Source organism: Mauremys reevesii, linkage group 1 (assembly GCF_016161935.1).
Source record: "Mauremys reevesii isolate NIE-2019 linkage group 1, ASM1616193v1, whole genome shotgun sequence".
Taxonomy (NCBI): domain Eukaryota; kingdom Metazoa; phylum Chordata; order Testudines; family Geoemydidae; genus Mauremys; species Mauremys reevesii.
This window is the reverse complement of record NC_052623.1, coordinates 153,866,239-153,891,080: the sequence shown is the minus strand read 5'-3', so window position 1 is coordinate 153,891,080 and position 24,842 is coordinate 153,866,239. Positions and strand designations below refer to the sequence as shown.

The window sequence follows — 24,842 nt, the reverse complement described above, 5'->3', positions numbered from 1 at the left end:
TTCTAGAACAGAGGTGGGCAAGCATTGAAATGGGCCACATGTTAAAAGCCCAAAAGAAAATCCTGCCCAGAAATGAGCTCCTGCCCATAGCAGCTGGCTAAAGCCCCTCCTCTGCTGTTCCCCCTCCCCCGCAGTCTCAGCTCACCCCACCGCTGGCGCAATGCTCTGGGTGGCGTGGCTGCGAGCTCCTGGGGCAGCGCAGATGCAGAGTGAGGGCCTGACCCGGTGCTCTGAGCTGTGTGGTGGTGGCGGTGGCATGGCCTAGCTCCAGCCGGCCAGCGTGGCTGTAGCACTGCCAGCCACCAGTGCTCCAGGCAGTATGGGGGTTGGATAGAGGGCAGGGAAGTTCTGGGTGGTGGTCAGGGGGCGGGAAACAGGGGTTGAATGGGGCAGGAGTCCCAGGGGGGCAGTCAGGAAGGAGAGGGGGGATTGGATGGGCTGGCAGGGGGCAGTCAGGGGACAGGGAGAAGGGGTGGTTGGATGGGACAAGGGTCCTGGGGCGGGGGGAGGAGGGAGTCAGGAATGAGAGCAGGGGTTGGATGGGGTGGTGGGGGCAGTCAGGGGACAGGGAACTGGGGGGGAGGTCAGGGGGTGAGAAGCACGTGGGGTCAGATAGCGAGCGGGGCCGGGCCACGCTTGGCCTCCCCTAACCAGCCCTACATACAATTTTGGAAACCCGATGCGGCCCTCAGGCCAAAAAGTTTGCCCACCCCTGTTCTAGAAGATTCCAGCCAACCAAGATGCTCAACTATCAATTAGTTCAATTCCCCCCCCCCCCCAAAACAGGTTGCATTAGCATGGGGTAAAACGAATGATCAAGACATTTAAGTAGACTTGCTCTAACAGATGGCACCATGATGCATCAAAAAGGTAGGCTGTGATCAAATAGGCAATCAACTGACGTCATTTGACTGGTCAACCAGCTGTCTTGTCCAGCCTACTTGTGTCCAATTGGTAGATTTAAATTAAAAGTATCTGAAAGAATGAAGTTCTAATACTTCACTATCAATATAACTGTCATTCACAGAGCAGGCACCCTGTACATTAAATTGATACTGACACAATGAGCTGTTGACTCTCCATGTCAATGTTAAAAGCATTAATAAAGTAATGCTGAGAACTTCCATTTTAAGGCCTACTGGATTTTGGCAGCATACCAGCCACAAATCACTGCCAGTCAATGCTTTGACTTTTTATAAAGGCAAAAATTGTAAGAACCCAATCAGAAAAGCTTTCTGTATTCAATACCTGGAGTACATGAACAAAATGACAGTGTGAGTAAGCACTTTAGACCTTTGTGTTTTTTTTTAAATTTGCCTCAATCTCAGATTATAGTAGAACTATATATTGAAGTTCAACATACTATATTATACATAGGTCTCTCATCTCCTAGATATTTACACAGTGTTAATGATTAGTCTGAAAGCTAATATGAAAGGCCACATTTGATACTCATAAATACTATTTTGGGTAGATGTTTTCAATCACTGATTATATAGAACTCAGCCACATAGCTGACATTCCTTTCTGCAAAATTTAAAACAACAAATTTAAATGTTCAAAGTTCTCCACAATTAAAGATTTTTTTAAATCGCCAGGAACATAACACTTTAGCGGCATGTGGCATAATTTCAATAAAAATATTTGAAGTTAACAGAAATAAAATGAATTACAATGCTGCAATCATGCCATGACATTGTGCATTATTCTGTAATTATGTTTCAAAATGTCCTTGAACCTAAGAATTTTTTAAGCCATGTTTCTACAGGCCAGAGGTGTTGACAATCAATTATGTCTAAAATGGTCTGAGCAGAGTCATCCATAGATCAACTAAGTTTTGTCTGCACTTAATTTTTTTCTCCTAGTTACCAGAAAACATTTTCAGCATATCATAATGTAGACAGTCTCTTCTGTTCATTTATAACCCATTCAAAGACTGAGGTACATCAATGTTAAAACCCTCTCTGGCTGTAAACGATAAAGCTGCTATTGTAAGATAGAGCAGATCAGCCTTTTAAAGACACTAGAAGTAGATCAAGGCACCACAACACTTGCACTGTAGAACTCCACTGTGCGCACAAGACCTCAGCAGAAGGAACTCCAATAAGCCTATGCTGCGACTACAGTAGCCAAGAGATCCTACTTCTTCCCATCAAAGTAGGGATTATAAATTGCTTTATCCATATGGATCGCCACCACTCAACTCCAGGAAAAAGTAACCATTCACTGCAAGGAACAGGCTTTCTACAGTTCAATAAGAGAGGCTCAATCAGTTTATTATTCAAAAGGCAAGACAGAACAACACGAAATGAAAGCATACATTCCTCTCTCCAGGAAGCAGTCTCACAGCATTACACATCACACCGTAGATCTGCTTCAAAATATGCTTTCAAGCCCACCTATATTTATACTAGACTTGGTTCTGATTGATAGAAAACTCCATAAATTCCACTTTATCACCACACACCTTACAGTTCTTATCTAGCGCCATACGTTTTACAAGACATAAAGGAGTCTGTACAAACCAGCCCCAGCACAGATAATCCATACCTAGTAGACTGCAAATTTTGCAAGTCTAAACAGAACACACACCTTGTTTATTCTGACAGATTCGACACATACAAAGACTAGGTATTGCAACAGTTTAACTACAAATGAATTTCCACAATAAAGCTTAACATGAGTAGAAACTATTTGGGGGAATAGTTCATAGTTTCACAACTTATGAAGACAAAGCATTCTGAAAATGCATGATATACCCTACTTGTTTACTACTAACTACTTTTTATCATCTTAGGGCTAGTCTACACTACTGCTTAAGTTAATGTAACTTATGGCGCTCATGGGTAAGAAAAAGCCACCCCCCTGAGCAATGCAGGTTACATTGAGCTAAGCGCTGTCCACACCAGCGCTAGGCAGGCAGAGATATTCTCCTGCTGACATAGCTTCTGCCTCTCGTTGGAAGTGGAGTAATTATGCTGATGGAGAGCGCTCTCTAGTCACCATAGCACGTCTTCATCAGACGCGCTACCGCAGCGCAACTGCATTGGTGCAGCTGCATCAATGAAGTGTGATAGTGTAGACTAGCCCTTAGTTGCACACTGTACCTTATCCAGTCAAAAAAGTGTAGTTAGAGGAAAAAGTAATTTACATTACTGGTTAATACAGCTGTTTGCAAGAGCCAATTTCACAGTCCTTATTGCAATTTCATTCCTTTTATGGAAAACCTGCAGCATCAGCATTATATATAAAACTATAGCCTCACAAGCATTAGTTTTCCACTTCATCTTTGGTCTAGCCATAAAGCATTACGGGACTGTGGATCAGTTTGGTGAATACTGAAGAGATCACCTGATACTGCTCCCTCTCAAAATCTGGCCCAGACACAAGAGGTCCTAGAAGCACTGAAGGAAACTCGAGCCACTCTCTGACACTAAAACATCCTCTCACTGGATGAGAAGGGACAGTAGGGATGCGAGATGCTCTTGACTAAAAAGATTGTCATCACCTCCTACCCTAAAACATAAGTCTGGTTACCATTTATTTTTCTTTTTAAATAAATAAGTTTGACTCAACCGAGCCATTGGCCACTATCTAGCCTCCTATTTGAAACTAAATTAATTAAGAAACTGTTTAAGAGTATCCTCCAACTTCAGTTGTCCATTACTTACATTCTGTATCTCTCTTGGCAAATTTTTAAGTCAGACCATGGACTAGGAATTGTGTTGGTCATGCTGATGGCACTCAAGTACTACAGTAGTGACTGCAGTATGAATACCTCACAGGCACACACCACACAGAGTTTACTTCTGAGGAAAATTAACATACCTGAAGATACACATGCTAAGAAAAATAATTCAGATTGTGCTCTGTTTTGCTTCTGTCAAGGTTCCTCCCCGACTCTGAACTTTAGGGTACAGATGTGGGGACCTGCATGGACACTTCTAAGCTTAATTACTAGCTTAGATCTGGTAACACTGCCACCATCCAGAAATTTCAGTGTCTGGATCACTTTGTCCCCCCAAAACCTTCCCCTCCCTGGGCAGCCTTGAGAGGCTTTTTCACCAAGTTCCTGGTGAACACCGATCCAACCCCTTGGATCTTAACACAAGGGAAAAAAACTCAATCAGGTTCTTAAAAAGAAAGCTTTTAATTAAAGAAAGAAAGGTTAAAATTATCTCTGAAAAATCAGGATGGAAAATACTTTACAGGGTAATCAGATTAATATAGCCCAGGAATCCCCTCTAGTCTTAGGTTTAAAGTTACAGCAAACAGAGGTAAAATCCTCTCAGCAAAAAGGAACATTTACAAGCTGAGAAAACAAAAATAAGACTAACTCGCCTTGCCTGGCTATTACTTACAAGTTTGAAACATGAGAGACTGATTCAGAAAGATTTGGAGAGCCTGGATTGATGTCTGGTCCCTCTTAGTCCCAAGAACGAACAACCCCCAAAACAAAGAGCACAAACAAAAGACCTCCCTCCACCAAGATTTGAAAGTATCTTGTCCCCTTATTGGTCCTCTGGTCAGGTGTCAGCCAGGTTTACTGAGCTTCTTAACCCTTTACAGGTAAAAGAGACATTAACCCTTAACTATCTGTTTATGACAGCTTCTTTGTTATGTATCGAAACAGGCCTGAAAGTTTTTTGTTTTGGTTTTTTTTAATGCTAGAAACTCAGGTGCTGCCTACCTGTTTTGCCAAAAAGATTCTATGGGAGATCAAAAATACCAATTAAGTGAAACCAGAGCAACTAAAAGGTAAAGTGCTTTTAATCAGACTGTAAATAACTGAGTTATAAAGGAGTTTTTACTCTCTCTCTCTCTATATATATATATAGTTTCAGGAAAGCTACTTCAATTCTGTTTGTTTTTAGAATAATAAGTTTGTCTTTACCAGGTACTCTGCATTTCAACTGCTCTCTCTCATGGCTTTAAATGCATGATTTAAATAAGATGTCTGTGGCATGCAGCACACACATATTCTCTTCCCCTTCATAGGAGGATGTTCAATATCCTAAAGAGTGGGAAGTAGCTTACAAGTTGTTACAATTCGTTTAGTAAAAATGAATAAACTAAGAAATCTAGTGCAATGTAGGAGAGCTGGAGGCCACTAAGCACACACTTTAGCTTGCATTAAGTAATTCAATTATTTAAAAAACAAAACCCCACAACCTTCCCCCCCCAACTTACTGTCTTTTCATCGTTTTCAAAAGCTTCTCTTGCTTCCTCATAAGTACAGTTTTCTTCTATGCACTCACGCTTTATGTTCCCTTGCTTTAGCTCTTCCAAAAATCCATTGGCTCTTGGGTATCTTTTTAACAGAGAGTTGGCTTTGTTTTCGGTCAGGAACACTGAAAAGATGAAGAGAACACAAAGGTCACTTCTGAAAATATTCTCTGGATACATTCCCAGAAGTTCAGAATAAAACTGCCCAAAAGAAAATAATTTGTTGTCTGGAGAGAGATTTTTCAAAGCATTCTCCTTACTTTAAAAAAAAAATTATGAAGGCTCCTCCAAGTGTTGCTGGCTATTAAAAATACTTTTGCATAGACTTCTGAGTATTATAGGTACAGTGCCACAGATTGTTTAAGTGCAACTCACTTAGCACAACATCCCTATTCAGAACACTTAAGATCACGTTTAACCTAAACTCTGAAGTCAGTGGGACTTAAGCACATGTTATAAACACCATCTTGATTAAAGATGAATTTAAGCACCCACTTAAATGCTTCCTTTCAGGGCTACAGGGAACAAATGGTACATGGCTGTGAACTCCCCCTCCAAAAAGTACTTATGACTATGTGGGGGCATCATATCTGAAATTCTCACAAGTGTTATCAATAATATGTTTCTGCATAATACCTAGTGAGAATCACACTCCAGAATGGCTGACCTTTTTTCAAATAGAAGGTCTACACATTCTCTTATGCAACACTGAACTTCACTAGTTACCATGGCATTAAAGAAACTAACTGTACCTATAACATTTAAGTTACATTTTAATTTGTTCGACTTGAGCAGTGTACATCTTTCCTAGTAAATCTTTAGGTTCAGGGGTAGCAAAAATGTGAGTAATTTCCTTTTAAAATAATTTAATATGTGAATATTAAACCCCAGGATACCAAAAAGCCAGGAGTAGAGTTGCATGCCTGATCTCAGTATGAAATCGCATGTGAATCAAATATTTATCTACAGAAATAACCAATTAGATGCAAGACAGGAATTTACATATGCAAATACACAATTAGCACACAATCTCAGTAACTGTGAACACAAGTAAAAATAAATTGGACATGAGATCTTGATTGAGAATCAAGCCCTCAATGCGATTTTAAGCACAAAATACAAGATCCAGCTTTTTCTGCTGACATTCCCTACTGTTCTACATCACATGCTAACAGCAAAATAGAGTTTACAAAAAACATTTTTCAGCTGAAGTGTGTGACACTGCAAGTTTCACTATCTCTCTGGAAAAACAACAGTGTGGAAAACCAGAGAACAGGAAAGAAAGGAAATGGCAGACAATAGTCATTCATTAGGAATTTTCCAAATGAAAATAGATGTTGCTTCCGCATTTCCAGAAGGATCAAGATTTCTTAAAAGTTCAACTGACAGACATTGGAAAAAGTTTAAAGATTTTGAGCTCCAACATTTCCATGATGATTTTTCATCTTTCAACTCGAGCTGTTGATTAATTGCAATTAATTCACGTGATTAACTAAAAAATGAATAGCAATTAATCACAGTTTTAATTGCACTGTTAAACAATAGAATACCAGTTGAAATGTATTAAGTATTTTTGGATGTTTTTCTACATTTTCAAATATATTGATTTCAACAACACAATACAAAGGGTACAGTGCTCACTTTATATTATCTTTTATTACAAATACGTGCACTGTAAAAATAAGAAATGTTAATTGAAAAATACTCTTATACAAGTACTGTATTGCAATCTCTATCACGAAAGTGCAAGTTACAAATGTAGAGGTTAGGGTTTTTTTGCTATATAACTGCACTCAAAAACAAAACAACATAAGACTTTAGAGCCAACAAGTCCACTCATGCCCTTGCTGAAGACGCTCATTAAAAAAAAAATTGTTAATTAAATTTGTGACTGAACTCCTTGGGGGAGAATTGTATGTCTCCTGCTCTGTGTTTTACCCGCATTCTGCCATATATTTCGTGTTATGGCTGTCTCGGATGACGACCCAGCACATGTTGTTCATTTTAAGAACACTTTCACTGCAGATTTGACAAAATGCAAAGAAGATACTAATGTGAGATTTCCAAAAACAGCTACGGCACTGGACCCAAGGTTTAAGAATCTGAGGTCTGAAATCTGAGAGGGATGAGGTGTGGCGCATGCTTTCAGAAGTCTTAGAAGAGCAACACTCTGATGCGGAAACTACAGAACCTGAACCACCAAAAACAAAAATCAACCTTCTGTTGGTAGCATCTGACTCAGATGATGAAAATGGATGTGCATCAGCTTGCACTGCTTTAGATCGTTATCAAGCAGAAACCATCATCAGCATGGATACATGTCCTGTGGAATGGTGGGCGAAGCATGAAGAGACACATGAATCTTTACTGCAGCTGGCACGTAAATATCTTGCAGCACTGGCTAAAACAGCCCCCCCCCCCCCCACGGCTCCCAGCACTTCCTGCCCACCAGCAGCTCCGCCGATCAGCGCCTCCCCGTCCCTTCCTCCCAACCAGCTGTTTTGTGGCATGCAGGAGGCTTGGGGGGGTAGGTGGGAGGAGCAAGGGCACAGCAGGCTCAGGAGAGGGAAGAGGTGGAGTGGAGGTAGGGCTGGTGGCAGAGTCAGGGGCTGAGCAGTGAGCATCCCCTGGCACATTGGAAAGTTGGTGCCTGTAGCTTCAGCCCCAGAGTCGGTGCCTATGCAACGAGCCGCATATTAACTTCTGAAGAGCCACATGTGGCTCCAGAGAGACAGGGTGGCCACCCCTGATTTACAGCATTAAACCAAGACTACAAATGATAAAAACAGTTTTGTTTTTTCCATATTGTTTGCTCCCCATTTTGGTATTCCATAAAAAAATATTAGCTGCAGAAGATAATGAAAACAAACAAGAGCTAGATGGACACAGCCAGCTAGTTTTCGGGTTCATAATAGAACAAGAGTCTAGGGGTTGGGAAGAGAGAGGAGTTAATACCAGAAATCACCAAGAAATATAAATATTCAAGTAAACAAACTCAGTCTGGAATATATTCTACCAAAAGTGTGTATTACCACCTAATAGGTCAACTACACTTAGTACAGTGAGCACATTTTTACTTCAATGGAACTTTTCAAATCCAGATTCCTAGGAAAAAGAACAATAACTTATGTATTTAATTTTGGAGAAGGAAGGGCACAAAAAGGAATCCCATATTCCCCGCTATCTCTAGTTACTTATTAATTCCCAGTGCTATTATTAAATATATATATTTGCAACAAGAGCTCACTCTCTTTATAATACAACTGACTTTATTGTCCCTTTTATTTGTGGTTTTTCTACTGCCATGGAAATCAGCGTAATGCCATAAATTTGGCATTACGACTTTCACTTGTATATTCTTAAGTGAAAGTGGGCTGTGAAACAAATATCAAGAACTGGCAAATGTGACATTCACGCATTATGAAAACCTGGAGAGTAAGCAGGGTTTGCTTTCTGCCCTATTTGAAAGCTTCCCTGCACATTAAGACCATAGAGCAAGTGCTAAAAAGGTCACTTACACATGCTGAAAGAATGAAGTTGCACCATAACCAGCATCCACATTCTATGTGTGTCACATAACCCAAATTATGTCAATCCCATTTCAGTCCAAGCAGATGGCATTACTTTCACCTCCTCGCCAGTCTGTATGTCTGTGCAGACTTGTCAACAACAGTAGCACTCTCTGCACAGCATGCTAGGAAATAGTAACTGGAAATATTGATCCCAGTGAAAGGTAGAAGTGAGCAGGCACCCAGTTGAATTCCTAGTGGACTTGAGATGTTTTCATTATTTGCCATATGTTGGAACATTTTTAAATAGTGCATATTTTTTACATTTAATTGTATTAACTTACACTACTGTATAGTTTCTGGGTTCTGCTCGTTCTGGAAGTCCCTGTTGTAAGTTACAACGCCGTATACATTTAATAATCACCACTGAAATGGACACCAACAAAAATCTGTCAGGCAGATGGAATTTTTCTAGATCCTCACAAAGCTGTGTTTATCAACAAAACAAGTCAATTTATTTAATACTTGCTTCTTATGATTTCTTTAAGAAATCAAGGTTTAGTACTCCCATACCGCCACAGCTCAGAGTGGTGGAAAGGAAGAACCTGTCATTCAGAAGCAGAATGAGTGTAACACAGAAGTGCTTTTTTTCTTGCTTTGCAGTTTTTTGATGGTCCCCTGGAGAGACTCCCCACCCCCAGCCTTTAAATTTTTATACACATATGTTTTACATGTGGACTTGATAGGGGAGTTGGGTGCCATAGGAGTGGAGCTGTAAGAGAGGGAGTTTTGAGTGAAGGCATGGGGATGATCAGGGATAATGAACAGGAGGATGTAGGGTTGTAGGTGTGTGTGGGAGGAAGGGGACAGAGTGGGGCCTGAACTAAAGGGGTTCAGAGTTGAGGAAAAAGAACTCCACTCTAGCCATAAGTAGTTCATGAGAATACAGATCCTATCCCCTACATTTCTCACCCTTTAGCCCACTGCAACCAAGAAGCCGAAGCAGCAATACCACTGGTATTCTTCAAGGCAGGGGTCCCTCAGCACAGAGGAACTGAGCTCCTACTAGTCTCCTCTCTGCACAAGCACCTATTTTCCTGCCTTCTCCATAACACATCCCTGCTGAACCCCACATACCAAAAAAACAGGCCAATCCCCCCTTCCCACTGATGAGTCAGACTGAAAACTGCCTGTGAAAAATCAGAAATAAAAGCATTGCATTTTTAAATTTGAAACTGCAGCAGTTATAGATTTGAGCTATTCTGTACGCTAAGCTTGGTGAAACTCAGTTGGGTCATTCTTATGACTTTTGTCTAACCCCTCTTCAATTCATCAACATCCTTCTTGAATTGTGAACACCAGAAGGGGAAATAACCCCCTATGTGTTTAGTTTTAAAATTTCAGAAGTGCCTGTGTTCTGAGATCTTATCAGAGTATATATGTACGTGAAGTCTGAAGCTTGTGGGGGAAATATGCTTGTTTAGCTAGATGCATTCAAGGAAGAGAAAAGGCATGGCAAGATTTCAAAAAGGGAGGATAAGATGTTTCCCCTGCAAATTCATTTCTTCAGGGAAAAACAAAGTTTAGTGAAAATGTAATTGTCCCTAGAAGAGTTATTATGCCAAGTTTTGAAATTAAACTCAGCTAAAGTATGCCATAGAGGAAATTTAGTCCTGCTTTAAGTGGAAGTCACAGTGCAACCTTAGCTATGGAGCCCATATTTCAAACCTCCAAAAATGAATGTATATATTTAGTATTTATGATAATTATTACATGTATTCATACACTGCAAGGACAGAACAGAGAACAGAGCACTGCAATCACCTAGTCTGACTTCCTGTCTAGCACAGGCCATAGAACTTCTCGAAAGTAACTCCTAGTGCATCTCTTTTAGAAAAAAGATCCAATTTTGTTTTTAAAATTGCCAGTAATACAGAATTCACTACAACCCTTGGTAAATTGATGGGTGCATTATCTCAATCTCTGGTAGAAATACAATAATTATTATTTCTCTTCAGGACCAAGCAGAAGGGAAGCTTCCTTTGAACAAGAACAAATTGTATCAAGACAAAAATCAACATTCCAAAAAGCTACTAGCTGAAGACAGGTTTCTGTACTCTTTGTTTTGGAGTGTGGTAAAGTCCTCCTTTAATCAGAATAGCGATAGAAATATGGATGATCAGCATTGCTTAAGCAAACACTTACCACTGCCCATGATTATCACTGCCCAGGCAGGGAACTGGCCAATGGAGAGTCTGTAACAAAAAGAGGGGGAAAAAACTGCTGTCAATTTTCTTAGACATAGACTTGCGTGTTCTATTTTATTTGACTTGGTAATTCACTTTGTTGTCTGTTACTACTTGGAACCACTTAAATCCTACTTTCTGTATTTAATAAAATCACTTTTTACTTATTAACTCAGAGTATGTATTAATACCTGGGGAGGGTGGGGGGGGGCAAACCGCTGTGCACATCTCTCTATCAATCAGTGTTATAGAGGGCAAACAATTTATGACTTTACCCTGTATAAGCTTTACACAGGGTAAAACGGATTTATCTGAGGTTTGGATCCCATTGGGAGTTGGGCATCTGAGCATTATAGACAGGAACACTTTCGTAAGCTGTTTTCAGGCATGTAATTCAGACCCTGGGTCTGTATTGGAGCAGACGGCGGTGTCTGGCTCAGCAAGACAGGGTGTTGGATTCCCAGGCTGTCAAGGAAATCAGGGGCAGAAGTAGTCTTGACACATCAGTTGGCAGTTCCCAATGGGGTGTCTGTGATCCAACCCATCACACTCTCCTACTAGAGTTGGAAACATCCAGAGCCTGGTGACCAAGTCTAAACTCTGCTTTGATATTTAGTGTCACCAAATAAAGCCTAATTTTAGTATTTCTTGAAGAAACTATCCCACTATAACACAATTTTTGTTAAATGGTGAATGCCTCATGGGAAACTTTAAAAAAAATCATATTTAGAAGCAGTTTTATTACTACTCAAAGATATTGACATAAAATAGAATCTGGTTATGAATTCCATCTATTCTGCATAACCATTCTCTATGTAGCTTAACCTGACATTTGTTACGCTCTCTGATGAACTTATTTATACTGTATATTCAGTATGTCACATTCAGCACAGTGAATTAACTTATTTCTGGCCCATGGATTGGAGCTACAAAGTTACGGGAATATACAATGCCTGATCCACTGAGGATCTTCCAAAGATGACAAATTGGAGATTTAAACAAAAATCGAGGAGTAGAATAAGACATGTAATATGACATTTGACCTTGGAGCAGATGTAAGCAACCCAATGTGCCTGTTATGGTCCTTGGACCCTTTAAAATGAGAGATGTAGTTGGTAGATCACATGCCTACTCCTACTCATGTGACCTACACAAACTTGCATGTAATGTGTCAGGCCTCCCAGGCAGAGCAGCAGACGGGACAGACCCAGGGTCAGGGAAGGATCAGGGAAAGGGCTCTCTGCACCTGTCAGGCAGAAAACCTGGAAAAAAAAGAGAGAAAGAGAAGCCGAAACCTGCTGGGAACAGAAGCCAGCTGGTGAAAGCTTCAGCTGTGAAGGGAGGGCTGCGAAGCCCTGGAGACAAGAGCAAAGGGACAGTGAGACTGTTTTGGGGTTCTTGGTGTCATTTTGAATCTTCGTTTCCATGTTTATGAAGAAAAAGCTTGAGTGAAAGAACTGGGAAGGTGCAGTTGCTTGGACCATGATTTCACCTTTTATGGTTGGTGTATCAGCCCACTAGCTAACGGACCCATAAATAACAAACAGCTAAACTTTTAATTAATACAGATTGTTGCATTCAGCACTTTGAAAACAAATTATGCAGGGTAGTTTTAGGCCTACCACAATCTGTCCATTTATACCAAATTGCACACTAAGGCTGCCACACATTTAACACGGGTAATCAACTACCATATTTTTTAGATGTCCTGTAAGTGTTATACAACAGTTACTTACCTGTTCCTTAACTCTCTCTCTTAGAGATGTGGGTACAGATACATATTGCACTGAAGTAAACACATTTGCGTAGCAGTGTATTCTGCTCAGGTGTGTTTGTGCTTAGTACACTGGAGCTGGAGGCTTTTCCCTCCCAAGCAATACCTGTTGGGGCAGCACACATGGCCTACACACCCGCGTGGCCACCTCTGAAGTTACATAGAGCTATACATGACTTTCCCTCAGTTCCTTCACACCAGAGGAGATGGCCCAATATTCCAGTAGAGAGGGATCAGGGAATGGGTCACAGAATACACATCTGCACCCACATCTCAAAGATCAATAGTTACAGAACAGATAAAGTAACTATGTTTTCTTCTTTGGGCGGTTCTAAATGTGTATTCCATGACTCACAAGCAGTAATGTACAGTGTAGGTTTCTGAATCTATTGAAATAATGAATGCAACACCACTTTGCCAACATTCACATCCATTCCGGACGCAGGTGGGAGGGTCTCAGAGGCCAGGCTTGAGCCCAGAAGTCTACACAGCAATGAAACAGCCTCGCAGCTCGAGCCCCGTAAGCCAGAGTCGGCTGGCACGGGCCAGCTGCGGGTGTTTCTTTGCTGTGTAGACATAACCTCACAAGCCAGGCCAGGGGATGGAGGCTGTTTGGGTCTGAATGTTTCAACCTTCTTCTGTGACAGTAGGTCTTGAAGGAGAAGCAGAGTATGAAAAAGGTTAAACTGAAAGATTGTGAAGGTCCAAAAAAACAGCACTGTCTTGGCCAGGCCAGGGCCGTAAGGATTAACCTAATGTGGCCTAGTTTGTCTGTGAATGACTTGTGGAGCCAGAGGGATTGGGGAAACACACACATTAATCCCAGTCCTCACTCCAACATGAAGGCATCAGTGAACAAGCCCAGACTGCGGTCCCCTTGAGAATAAAATTGGTGATGCTTCTTGCTGTCTTTTGTAGCAAACAAGTTGACTGCAGGAATGCCACTCGCCCGAACAATACACCTCAAGAGGCTGGTTTTGAGAGACCACCCATGACTTGGAGAATCTCCTCCAGAGGAAGTCAGCTAGCTGATTCTGAGCACCAGGTAAGTGTGCAGCTATAGAAGTGACATCCTCTGTGATGCAAAATTCCCCAAAAAGCTCATTGCCACTTGGCAAAGCTGATCAGATATGGCATTACTAAGTCAACATTTGGACCGGCAAGCCCTTGACATGAGGGAGAAAGGATTGGGACAAGCTGTGCAAACTGCCCACAGCTCAAGGACATTGATATGAAGATTCAGCTCCTGTTCTGCCTAGAGGAGATGGCCTTGTATACTCTGTTACATAAGTAAAAGAAGCCATGTGACCTAGCAACTTAAGACAAGTCCAAGCAGTGCCAGAGGAGGAAACCTGACAGATATGCATAAGTTGTAAATCATTTGACATTATTGTTGGGGGAACAGTGGTCAAACTCAGAATCAAATAGAGCCCAATGAACTCAAGTCTCCAAGAAAGTAAGAGTGTTGAAATTTTCCTGTTCAAAATGAGTCCCAGATGGCTGAACACGCAGATGATGAACCTGATGTGGCAATGAACCTTGTCCTGGGATGACCCTTGAATTAGCCAATCAAATTAAGGGAAGACATGGATTCTGTTCTTATTTAAAAAGGCCGCTATGCATATGGTGACTACATGAGGCACTGATCACAGGCCAGGGAAGTACCGTATACTGATAATGGCAGCCTTCTATCACAAATCTGAGGAATTTCCTGTGACTTGACAACGCTGTCATGTGAAAGTATGCATCTCAAAGATCGAGGGCAGCATACCAATAGTTACAATCTAGGGACAGAAGAATCAGTGTGGAACCTTGTTTGCTGAACTTGTTGAGAGTCCGAAGATCCAATAGGGGAACCAGTCCTCCCTAAGACTAGAGGATCAGAAAATAGCAGGAGTAGAAAAACTGGCCCTTGAAACTGCAGAGGAATTTCCTCCACAGTCCTTCAGGCAAGCAGAGTCCAAATTTCTTGAAGGAGTACTGTGACCCAGGGACCTCTCACTGCTAACCGGCAGAGAGCACAAGGGCTGCATAGGGTTTTACAGAGATTCCCGGGTCAGATATATGCAGAATAATTCAAAGAGTGACATGTTCTGTCTCTAACCCACTGGTAGTCATAATCATTGTGAAATATATGTTCATATAATATTTAAGAAGTTATGTATCTATACTGAAAATTATGTTCTCGGGGTCTTGGATTTAAGGCAGGTCCACTAGGAAGTGATATGCTTTGCACATGTTCCTTTCAGGCAGGAGGTAACAGACACTATCTAGTCATGTGGACTGTATGCCTCACATTGTAGGCCTATTTGCATACTTAGACACACACAGAAAAGAGACTGCAAAGTCTAAGAGAGGAAATTCACAGAATAAAAACAAACAGCACAAAGCATCCTGTCTATGACTAAAGACAAAGGATTGTTAGTGTATATCTGGGGGGGGTACAAGGAAAAACACACAGGAGGAAATACACTCCTCCTTCACCGAGGAGACAAGCTGACACAGTATCACTCTCACGAAAGGAAGATTACAGCCAAGCCTGGCTGCAAAACACTGCAAGGACTCTGGCTGACTATTACTCTCATGTCATAGAGTATCTAAATATTTAAGTCTAGGCTCTAGAATGAGGGAAGTTCCCTTGAGGGAAGTACTTGTCCTGCAGAATGGACCCCAGGTGAAGGGCAGATGGCAGCAAGGTATCTCAGAATCCTGGGTTCCCTCAGGAAGCATTACAGTTACAGACTCATAAGATGGGTCTCTGAAAAGGGGTAGGGAAGGATGGTGGGCAGGAGGAATGGAGATTACCTCCTCTTCCGAGGCTTACGTCTCCTTGTCGAGATGTCATGTTGCCTCAGAGAATAGAAGATCTGTCTCTTTGTTGAATATTGCAGTGGAGGCTGATAGTCTCATTGCTTGTTGGCTGGATAGACTCCCAGGGAGCGGAGGGTAGCAAGTGAATCTTTAAAGGAGTGCAACACCTCATAGGCCTTATCTGAAAACAAAAGACTGACCATCAAAAGATAGGTCTTTAATAGATGGTTATATATCTGCTGTTAAACTGGAATTACATGACCGGGATGCCCATCTCATAATTGCAGAGGCCCTTGCCCTGGAGGAAGTATCTGCAATGTCAAGAACGGATTGGAGTGAGGTCTTTGCAACCAGCCAACCCTCTGCTAGGAAAGCCAGGAACTCATCTAGACTGCCAAATGACACAAAAGATTTTTCTCAGGTGGGAGGCAATCATACTCTGCTAACAGAGCTTGTTAGTTCACTATTCTCATCTGGAGTGAGGCACTAGAATAAATGTTTCTTCCTAAAGAGTCCAGTCTTTTAGGTTCTTTTTCCTTTGGAGTCAACTTAAATCTTCCTTCCGGTGGTCTCTCATTAATGGCCACAACAATTAGGAAGTTTGACACTGGGTGAGAGTAAAAACACTCAAATCCCTGCGATGGGACATGGTTTGGCTAGTCCATATGTTTAGCTATGGGGGACAGTAACTTTGCTGTACACCAAAAGACAATGCCATTAATCAGGTAGTCTGTCCTTCCTGGAGTCATTGCCTGAAGGATGTCAAATAACTTGTAGATATTTTCCCCATACCAGCTAAGCTTGGAAACCCAAAGCTGTAGCCAGTCTCCTAAATAGGTCTTGGTAGGATTTAAAATCCTCTGGGAGTGGAGACTCACCTGAACCTAAGACCACTGAGTCATCTGAAGAGGACAAGGACAGAATTCCTGGAACTGATGGTATCCCTTAGGGAAAAGTTAATCCACCAGCAAGGGCTCATCCAGAGGTGGTTCGGGAAGACAAGCAGCATCCTAAATCTGCAAAGGTCATTCTGAGGGTAGCCACTTTTTGTAAGGTCGACCAATCTTCCCTTCGGCTGGAGGCAGAGAGCTAGATCTGTGGGAGCAAGGAATATCCCAGAGAGGCCACTGTAAGAGTATAGTATGTAGGAAGCCAAGACATACTCTGCCAGGATGGCCTATTCTTGCCATAGAGCAGTTCTGCTTTCAGTACCAATGTTGTCCTTCAATTGCACATTTGGATGACTTGTGCAATCTTTCAATGCAGTGACAGAGATGAGTTGCAGGACTCAGAATTGGAGTAGAAGGAAGCCTCTCTGTAAGCAGCGGGCATTGATGGTGCCCATTCCAGTGAAGCCACTGGATAACCCAACTTGTCCATTGGGAGAAGGGCATGGTCAGTACAAGTGGCAGAACCACAGTCGATACCACAAATGCATTTCAAGAGGTTGAAGTCCTAATAGAAGTGTTTGGTACTGAGAAAAGGTCCGCTGCCTGTGAATAAGACATAGTAGGTCCCCACTCAATGAACCCCTCAGTACAGAGGTCACAGGACCGAGCGGGGCACCAGTGCTAGCCCAGCAGGTACATGTACAGCTGGTTTTTCATCAGTACTGAAACTGTCAGCACTAGTCATCTCTGTCCCAAAGCAGAAGAGGTCAGGGGGCCCAGAAATACTGGAGGTACTAGTGCTACACCTACTTCATGTCATTGGAGAGTCTGGTACAGATAGAGCAAGTCTGTTGCTGCCGCATATGCTGGTGGGGTTGTCGATACCAAAAGTGACAATCACAGCAGCATGCAGAGGTACGGGACTAGACAGCCATCCCACAGCCGGTTGTGGAGTCAGTAGAATGGTGCAAGGATCCTCCTGCCTCTGTACTAGGGAGACATAGGGTAGAGCCGAGCCGCCAAACCAAGTCCTTAGGTCTTGACAACATTGAGATCCTGTCTTCAACGAAGAGGAGGATGGATCTCTTTTCAATTTCAGATGGCTCTGAGCTGTTCTGTGCTTCCTCTTTTGAGGGATCCCAGGAGATGATGAATGAAACCTTCCCCTTCTTTAGGAAGAATCAGAGTCTAGGAGGTCTGTCCAAAACTCCCATACAGGTAGAGGATGCCTGCGGGTGACAGATCAAGTGGTCAAAAGAGGGTCCCAGTCCTGAAGTAGGCCTCAGACTGATCCACTAGGTGCTGCTTCAGGCATAGCTCTCTAGAAATGCATGTTCTTTATATTTAAAGGGACACTATACTTTTATTTAAAATGTCTTTTACCAAAGCACAGTAAGCAGCATATGTGGGGGGTCACTACTGCAAACAGAGATCCCATACAATGGGCAGTGTTTGAAACCTGGGGAATGCTGCATAACATGTGTGCTCAGCACCGGACACGAACTACAGAACTACCTAAACTAACAAACAAAAAACACTAAACTACAGGTTCTAACTGCTATTTATACTAACAGTCTCAATAACTAACTGATGCACAGAAAAAAAAAATCAAGAAGCAAAACCTAGACGGGGAGCTCCAGCTCAGGCAACTGGCAGTAAGAAGGAACTGAGGGGTCATCAGCATGGCACTACTCTATATAGTCTTGGGAAAGGCCACAAGGAGTCTTCAGGTGCATGCACCATCCTAATAGGTATCATTGCAGGAAAAAAAAGTCTCCAGCTCTGGTGTGCTAGGTCCAAACACATCTGACCTAGAATACACGTCCACTCAGGGGTGTTCACTAACCTGGAATACACGTCTGCCATTCGAAGAACAACACTGTTTGAAGTTAATGCTACACTGAGAGAATGGATATTGTTACCTACTCAGCTCTTTTCAGTTTAAGACAATGTTACATCATTGCTTATTAGGTAGGTTACCTTCAAAACCGTAAGAAAGAAGCCTTGCATTCTACAGAATCTGAATCTATGACAGATAAATACATTAAGATGAGGGTTTGAAGCCTCTGTTGTGTATCAATATACTTTCTATCTTACATCCAATCAACAGCAAGGGCACTATATTCTGCAAGTCTCCCTACTTAGCAGTGGATGATTTTTCCTTGTGTACGGTGCAAGGCTCTGATCCTGCAGTTTCTTGTGTCTAGGTGGATGACAGCACTTGAGCACAGTTCACAAAAAGCAATTCCACTGCAAAGGCAGAAGTCTGTCCACACACAAGAAATCACAGGATCAAGACCCAAGACCTGTCCCATCCAGGGGCGGCTCTAGCCATTTCGCCGCCCCAAGCACGACGGCACGCCGCAGGGGGCGCTCTGCAGGTCGCCGGTCCCGCGACTCTGGTGGACCTCCTGCAGACGTGCCTGCGGAGGGTCCGCTGGTCCCGCGGCTTCGGTGGACCTCCCACAGGCGTGCCTGCGGATGCTCCATCGAAGCCGCAGGACCAGGGACCCTCCGCAGGCACGCCTGCAGGAGGTCCACCGGAGCCGCCTGCTGCCCTCCCGGCGACCGGCAGAGTGCCCCCTACGGCATGCCACCCCAAGCACGCACTTGGCGTGCTGGGGCCTGGAGCTGCCCCGGTCCTATCCTAAAGTTCAAAAAGCTACACACTGTGTAAAAAATATCATTCCTGTATTTTTCTTTCCCTCTTACTTGGAGCCCTTTTCATGTTCTCTCTCCTTCCCAGTCCCAACGTAAAAAACAAAGCCTCTTAGGGAGTTTCCAATTTAGGTCAAGGCATCTGTATACAAACTTTCAGTCTCCAAGTATGCCAGTCTGTATCTGATATTAGTCATTAAGTCCTTTGGACTGAAGGATAAATGTACAACTTTCTTTTCATTGAGTTAGGAAACCAAGATTTGACTATTTGAAAGGCAAAAGATTATCCAAGGCCCAAAATGATCTATATTACTTGCACATACATTTTAATCACATAATAGGTATAACTAATTTTTTGTATGTTTTTCAACTATTCAAATATAGATTCTATCACATTCCCTCAATACTGCATAATATCTCCATAAATTACTATTACTGATATTTATATAGTTATGTTTGAGAGTTCAGAATGATTTCACATCTCAGAGTAGGTATGTCTCTGTGTTACGATTCTCTCCAAGAACTCTTTCCACTCAGCTTCCCAAAAACTCATCTCAACTCCAGCCTTCGTCACTCAGTTATCTTTACTTGGCATACAGCAGTGCTACACTGAGTCGATCAGACTCAGACGTGGGGGATGGATGCAGGATACACCACAGCTCCAAAGTTACACAGAAACTTCTTCCTCTATATACACATTACATATCTCATTGCATTGACTAAACATTGCGTCATACATTTTAAGATTGGCTTGATTTCTTAGCAGGAACTAATCCCTGTACGTATGCTCCACCCATGCAGTGTGCAAGTTTTGACTTCCTCTTTACCTCATTTCTACATTCCTAATTTATTTTGTCCCTTGTTATCTAGTTCATAGTAAATAGTTCCCTGGGTGTTCTTCCTCTTATCTTAGTTAGGTAATGCATTCTCTCTCCACAGGCCTGGTCTACACTAGGATTTTAATTCGAATTTAGCAGCGTTAATTCGAATTAACCGCGCACCCGTCCACACCAGGAAGCCATTTAATTCGACAGAGGGCTCTTTAGTTCGAATTCTGTACTCCTCCCCGACGAGGGGAGTAGCGCTAAATTCGACATGGCTATGTCGAATTAGGCTAGGTGTGGATGCAAATCGAACTTAGTAGCTCCGAGAGCTATCCCACACTGCACCACTCTGTTGACACTCTGGACAGCAGTCCGAGCTTGGATACTCTGACCAGCCACACAGGAAAAGTCCCAGGAAAATTTGAATTCCTTTTCCTGTCTGGACAGTTAGAATCTCATTTCGTGGTTGGACATCGGGGCGAGCTCAGCAGCACCGGCAGCAATGCAGAGCTCTCCAGCAGAGGAGTTCATGTAATCTCTGAATAGAAAGAGGGACCCAGCATAGACTGACCGGGAAGTCTTGGATCTGATCGGTGTGTGGGGCGAGGAGTCTGTGCTTTCGGCGCTGCGCTCCAACAAACGGAATGCAAAGACCTATGGGAATGTCTTCAAAGCCATGAGAGAGAGAGGATACAGGCGGGATGCAACGCAGCGCCGCGTGAAAATCAAGGACCCCAGACAAGGCTACCAAAAAATCAAAGCGGCAAACGGACGCTACGGAGCCTGCCACCACTGCCCCACCAGTGACCGTGGACTCTGACGATGGGACAGTGTCGACGGCCAGTTCCTCGGTGATGTTCGCGGACAGGGAAGATGAGAAAGGGTTTGTGGAGGACGAGGCAGGTGACAGCGCTTACAACGCTGGTTTCCCCGACAGCCAGGATCTCTTCAGCACCCTCACGGAGATCCCCCAACAACCCTCCCCGGCCGTTAACCCGGACCCTGAATCAGGGGAAGGAGCAGTCGGTAAGTGCTTTAAACATGTAAACTTTTATTATTAATGGAACAGGAATCTGAACTATGTGTAAAGGAGGTCTCTATATATATGGGGATAGAACAGAAATCCTCCTGGGAGATCTCCACGAAGCTCTCCTGGAGGTAATCGAAAAGCCTCCGCAGGAGGTTCCTGGGGAGAGCTGCCTTATTGGGTGCTCCGTGGTAGCACACCTTTCCGCAACAGGCTTTCATGAGGTACTCAGGGAGCATTGCGTCCCCGAGCACGGCTGCACAGGCCCCTGGTTTGGGCTGGCTTTCACGCAGCATGCGCTCTCTATCTCCTTCAGTGACCCTCCTCAGGGCGATCTCGCTCGGCGACTCCTGCATCTAATTAGGAAAATTACCGTAATGTTACGCCTGGTCCAAAGTATTTTTAAAAAATCTCCGGACAGACGGCGTAGCAGAGAGTCAGCACGCTGCTGCGTGACAAGCGTAACGGAAAGCCAAAGAATCAAATGGACGCTCATGTGGGGGGGGGGGGAGGAAATGAGGACGCAGGCTATCCCACAGTTCCCGCTGTGTCCGAAAATCATTTGCATTCTTGGCTGAGCTCCAAATGCTTCTAGGGTCAAACACAGTGTCCGCGGTGGTTCAGGGCATAGCTCGTCAATGTACAGCCAACCCCCACCCCCAGAAGGAAAAGGGAAAGAAATCGTCTCTTGACTCTTATAAATGTCACCCTATGTGTATTGAATGCTGCTGGTAGACGCGATGCTGCGGCACGCTACGGTAGCATCCTCGCCCCCCCTCCCCCGCCTCATGGGTGACTGACGGTGCAAAATGACTGGTACCCGTCCTCATCATCAGCCTTGCGATAGATGGCGTAGTTCAATAGGACTGCTACCTGTCCTCGTCATCAGCCCATAAGTAGACGGCCTGCTAACCGTCTTCATCATAGCAACAGGGGGTTGAGCTCCATCAGCCCCCGCCCTTCATGTGTAAAGAAAAGATTCTGTACTGCCTGGACTATCATAGCAGCTGGAGGCTGCCTTACCCTCATTTCATTTCCCTAACAAGTCACTGTTTCTTATTCCTGCATTCCTTATTACTTCAGCATACAAATGGGGCGACACTACAACGGTAGCCCAGGAAGGCTGGAGGAGGAGGGAAGCAACAGGTAGGGTTGTTGCAGGGGCACCCCCTGTGAATGGCATGCAGCTTGTCATTCCTGCGGGATCTGACACAGAGCAGCTGTGCTCTGTAGTTCTCTGATACACTGCAACCCTAGTACAGTTGCCCCATATTCTAGGCAGGACTGATTCTATTTTTAGATACCATAAAGGAGGGATTGACTCGGGGAGTCATTCCCAGTTTTGTCTTTTGCGCCCCTGGCTGATCTCGGCCAGGGTCACCTATGACAGCAGCAGAAGGTGTAGTGCAATAGGACAGCTACCCGTCATCACCTTGCCAATTTACATTGGCGTGGTTGATAGTGCAATATGGCTGATAACCATCTCTGCTGTCATGCAAAAGCAAATGAATGCTGCTGTGTAGCACTGCTGAATCGCCTCTGTCCGCGGCATCTAGTACACATACGGTGACAGTGACAAAAGGCAAAACAGGCTCCATGGCTGCCACGCTATGGCGTATGCCAGGGCAATCCAGGGAAAACGGGCTCGAAATGATTGTCTGGTGTTGCTTTCCCGGAGGAAGGAATGACTGACTACATTTATCCAGAAACACCCGCGACAATGAAATTTGCACCATCAGGCACTGGGATCTCAACCAGGAATTCCAAGGGTCGGGGGACACTGCGATGGGGTGGAACAGGGGCAGAGTTTATGCTTTCAGGATTGCCTGCTGCAGGAGTGCGGACGAGATAGGTGCTGTGCATGGTGTTGTTCAGAGACACAGACTAGACTGTGTTCATTGTTCGGAAAAATGTATCTTTGCAAGGAATTCACTCCCTTTTTCCCATCACACAGCTTCGACTGTCTCCAGACCTGCCACAGCATCCCCCTCACAGAGGCTGGCAAAGATTAGGCGGCGAAAGAGAAAGACACGGGACGAGATGATCGCTGAAGTTATGGGGTGCTCCCGAGCCGAGGCGGACCAGCAGAGCCAGTGGAGGGAGACCCTCTCTCTGTACCAGCGCTCACACAGCGAACGGGAGGAGAGGTGGCGTGAGGAAGACAAGCAGGCGACTCAAACGCTGCTTGGACTAATGAGGGAGCAAACGGACACGCTCCGGCGCCTTGTGGATGTTCTGCAGGACCGCAGCCAGGAGGACAGAGCCCCCCCACAGTGTATCTGCAACCGCCCTCCCCCGCCACAAAGTCCCATACCTCCCGTCACCCAAAGTAACCAGAAGGAGTGGCGCCAGGGGCCGTGAAAACTGTCACTGCACCCCAGCAGAGTGCAGTGACACTCATACCCTAATTTTTGAGAATTCCTTCCCTTTCTGACTCACCCTAGCCCCAATCCCAGTTTCATCCCCTGACTGTCTGGTTAATTATTAAAAATACTTTGCTGTTAATTACTGTTTCCGTCATGCTTTTTTACACAACGCTGCGTTTGAAGGGGTGGGTGGGTAAGGGGGTAGGGTATTGCATAGGACAGTCACCTTTAGCAGGGTACAGAGACGAGGGCAGGATCAGCAGCAGGTCACACACACAGTGCAGTCAGTAGGCACCCTGGTCGGTATGGGAGGTGGTTTGCAGGTTCTGTGTGGGTGGGGAGGGTATGTGACTTTGTAGCGGGGGAGGGTGGTTACAGATCTCATGCAACGGACCACAGAGCCACGCAGCAGAGGAATCTGTATCTGTCCTCCCCTGCCACAAGGCCACATAGCCCCCGCACACAGAGTCCCAAAAAGGAGGGATGGCAGGCTCCGTTGAAACAACCAGTCCCGCACTGCAGACCGCTCTGGGACAGGAGCCTGTCATTCCTCGAGTTTAGAGGTGGTCTTTACATCATCGCACACCCTACCCAGCACAGTCTGCGTCCCAGTTTCAACCCTTTAATGCAAAGTCATCAATAAAGCAACCTTTGTAAAGTTACAGTGGAACATGTATTTTATTTTTAAACGTGTGTTGGAAGTGGGGGAAGCGGGGTGGACGGGGTATGTAACTGCAGATGCTAGTCAACAGTAACTTGGTAAAGAAACAGGGGCAGGTTCAGCTTCTCTGTAAAGAAACTGAACAGTCACAGGTCACGCTGCTCGCTGGTACTTGAAGAGTTCCTTGTCGCTGTGCAAGGCGCCTGCATAGGGCTTCACGAGCCAGGGCATTAGCGGGTAGGCTGGGTCCCCGAGGATCACTGTAGGCATCTGCACATCCCCAAGAGTTATTTTGTGGTCCGGGAAGAAACTACCTTCCTGCAGGCGTCTAAACAGAGCAGAGTTCCTGAAAACACACACGTCATGAACTTTGCCTGGCCACCCGACGCTGATGTTGGTAAAACGTCCCCCATGGTCCACCAGTGCTTGCAGCACCATTGAAAAGTAGCCCGATTTCTCAGCAGCTGACTGAGGAAGAGGTGGACGATAAGGTGCGAGGAGTGGCGCCCGCGCTGTCATTGAGCAGAAAAGTGCACAAACAGATTGCCCGCAGGCGCTTTCAGGGAGGGAGGGAGGGCGTGATTGACGATTCAATGATGACAGTTACCCAAAACCACCCTCGACACATTTTTTCCCCCAGCATGCATTGGGGGGAAATCCCAGAATTCCAATGGGCAGCGGGGAGTGCGGGAACTGTGGGATAGCTTCCCACAGTGCACCGCTTCCAAAGTCGACGCTGGCCCCGTTACTGTGGACTCACACAGTCAAATTAGTGTATTTAGTGTGGATACACAAATTCGACTTCATAAGGTCGATTCCACAAATTCAACTTAAGTTGATTCAAAATAGT

General features: G+C 44.3%; 1 protein-coding gene across 5 annotated transcripts in view; it reads right to left on the bottom strand.

Annotated features, from left to right (window-relative positions):
• PRRG1 (proline rich and Gla domain 1) overlaps positions 1-24,842 on the bottom strand; it is a 47,138-nt gene that overhangs the window by 7,953 nt on the left and 14,343 nt on the right. Inside the window, exons 1-4 of one of the 5 annotated variants that reach the window (XM_039519900.1) lie at positions 16,445-16,837; positions 15,561-15,747; positions 10,941-10,990; positions 5,191-5,351 (exon numbers count right to left, since the gene is read on the bottom strand). In XM_039519900.1, the coding sequence (XP_039375834.1) occupies positions 5,191-5,351; positions 10,941-10,950 (171 nt within the window). In that variant the 5' untranslated portion in view covers positions 10,951-10,990; positions 15,561-15,747; positions 16,445-16,837. The other 4 variants (XM_039519899.1, XM_039519903.1, XM_039519901.1 and 1 more) reach the window with 4 other exon arrangements.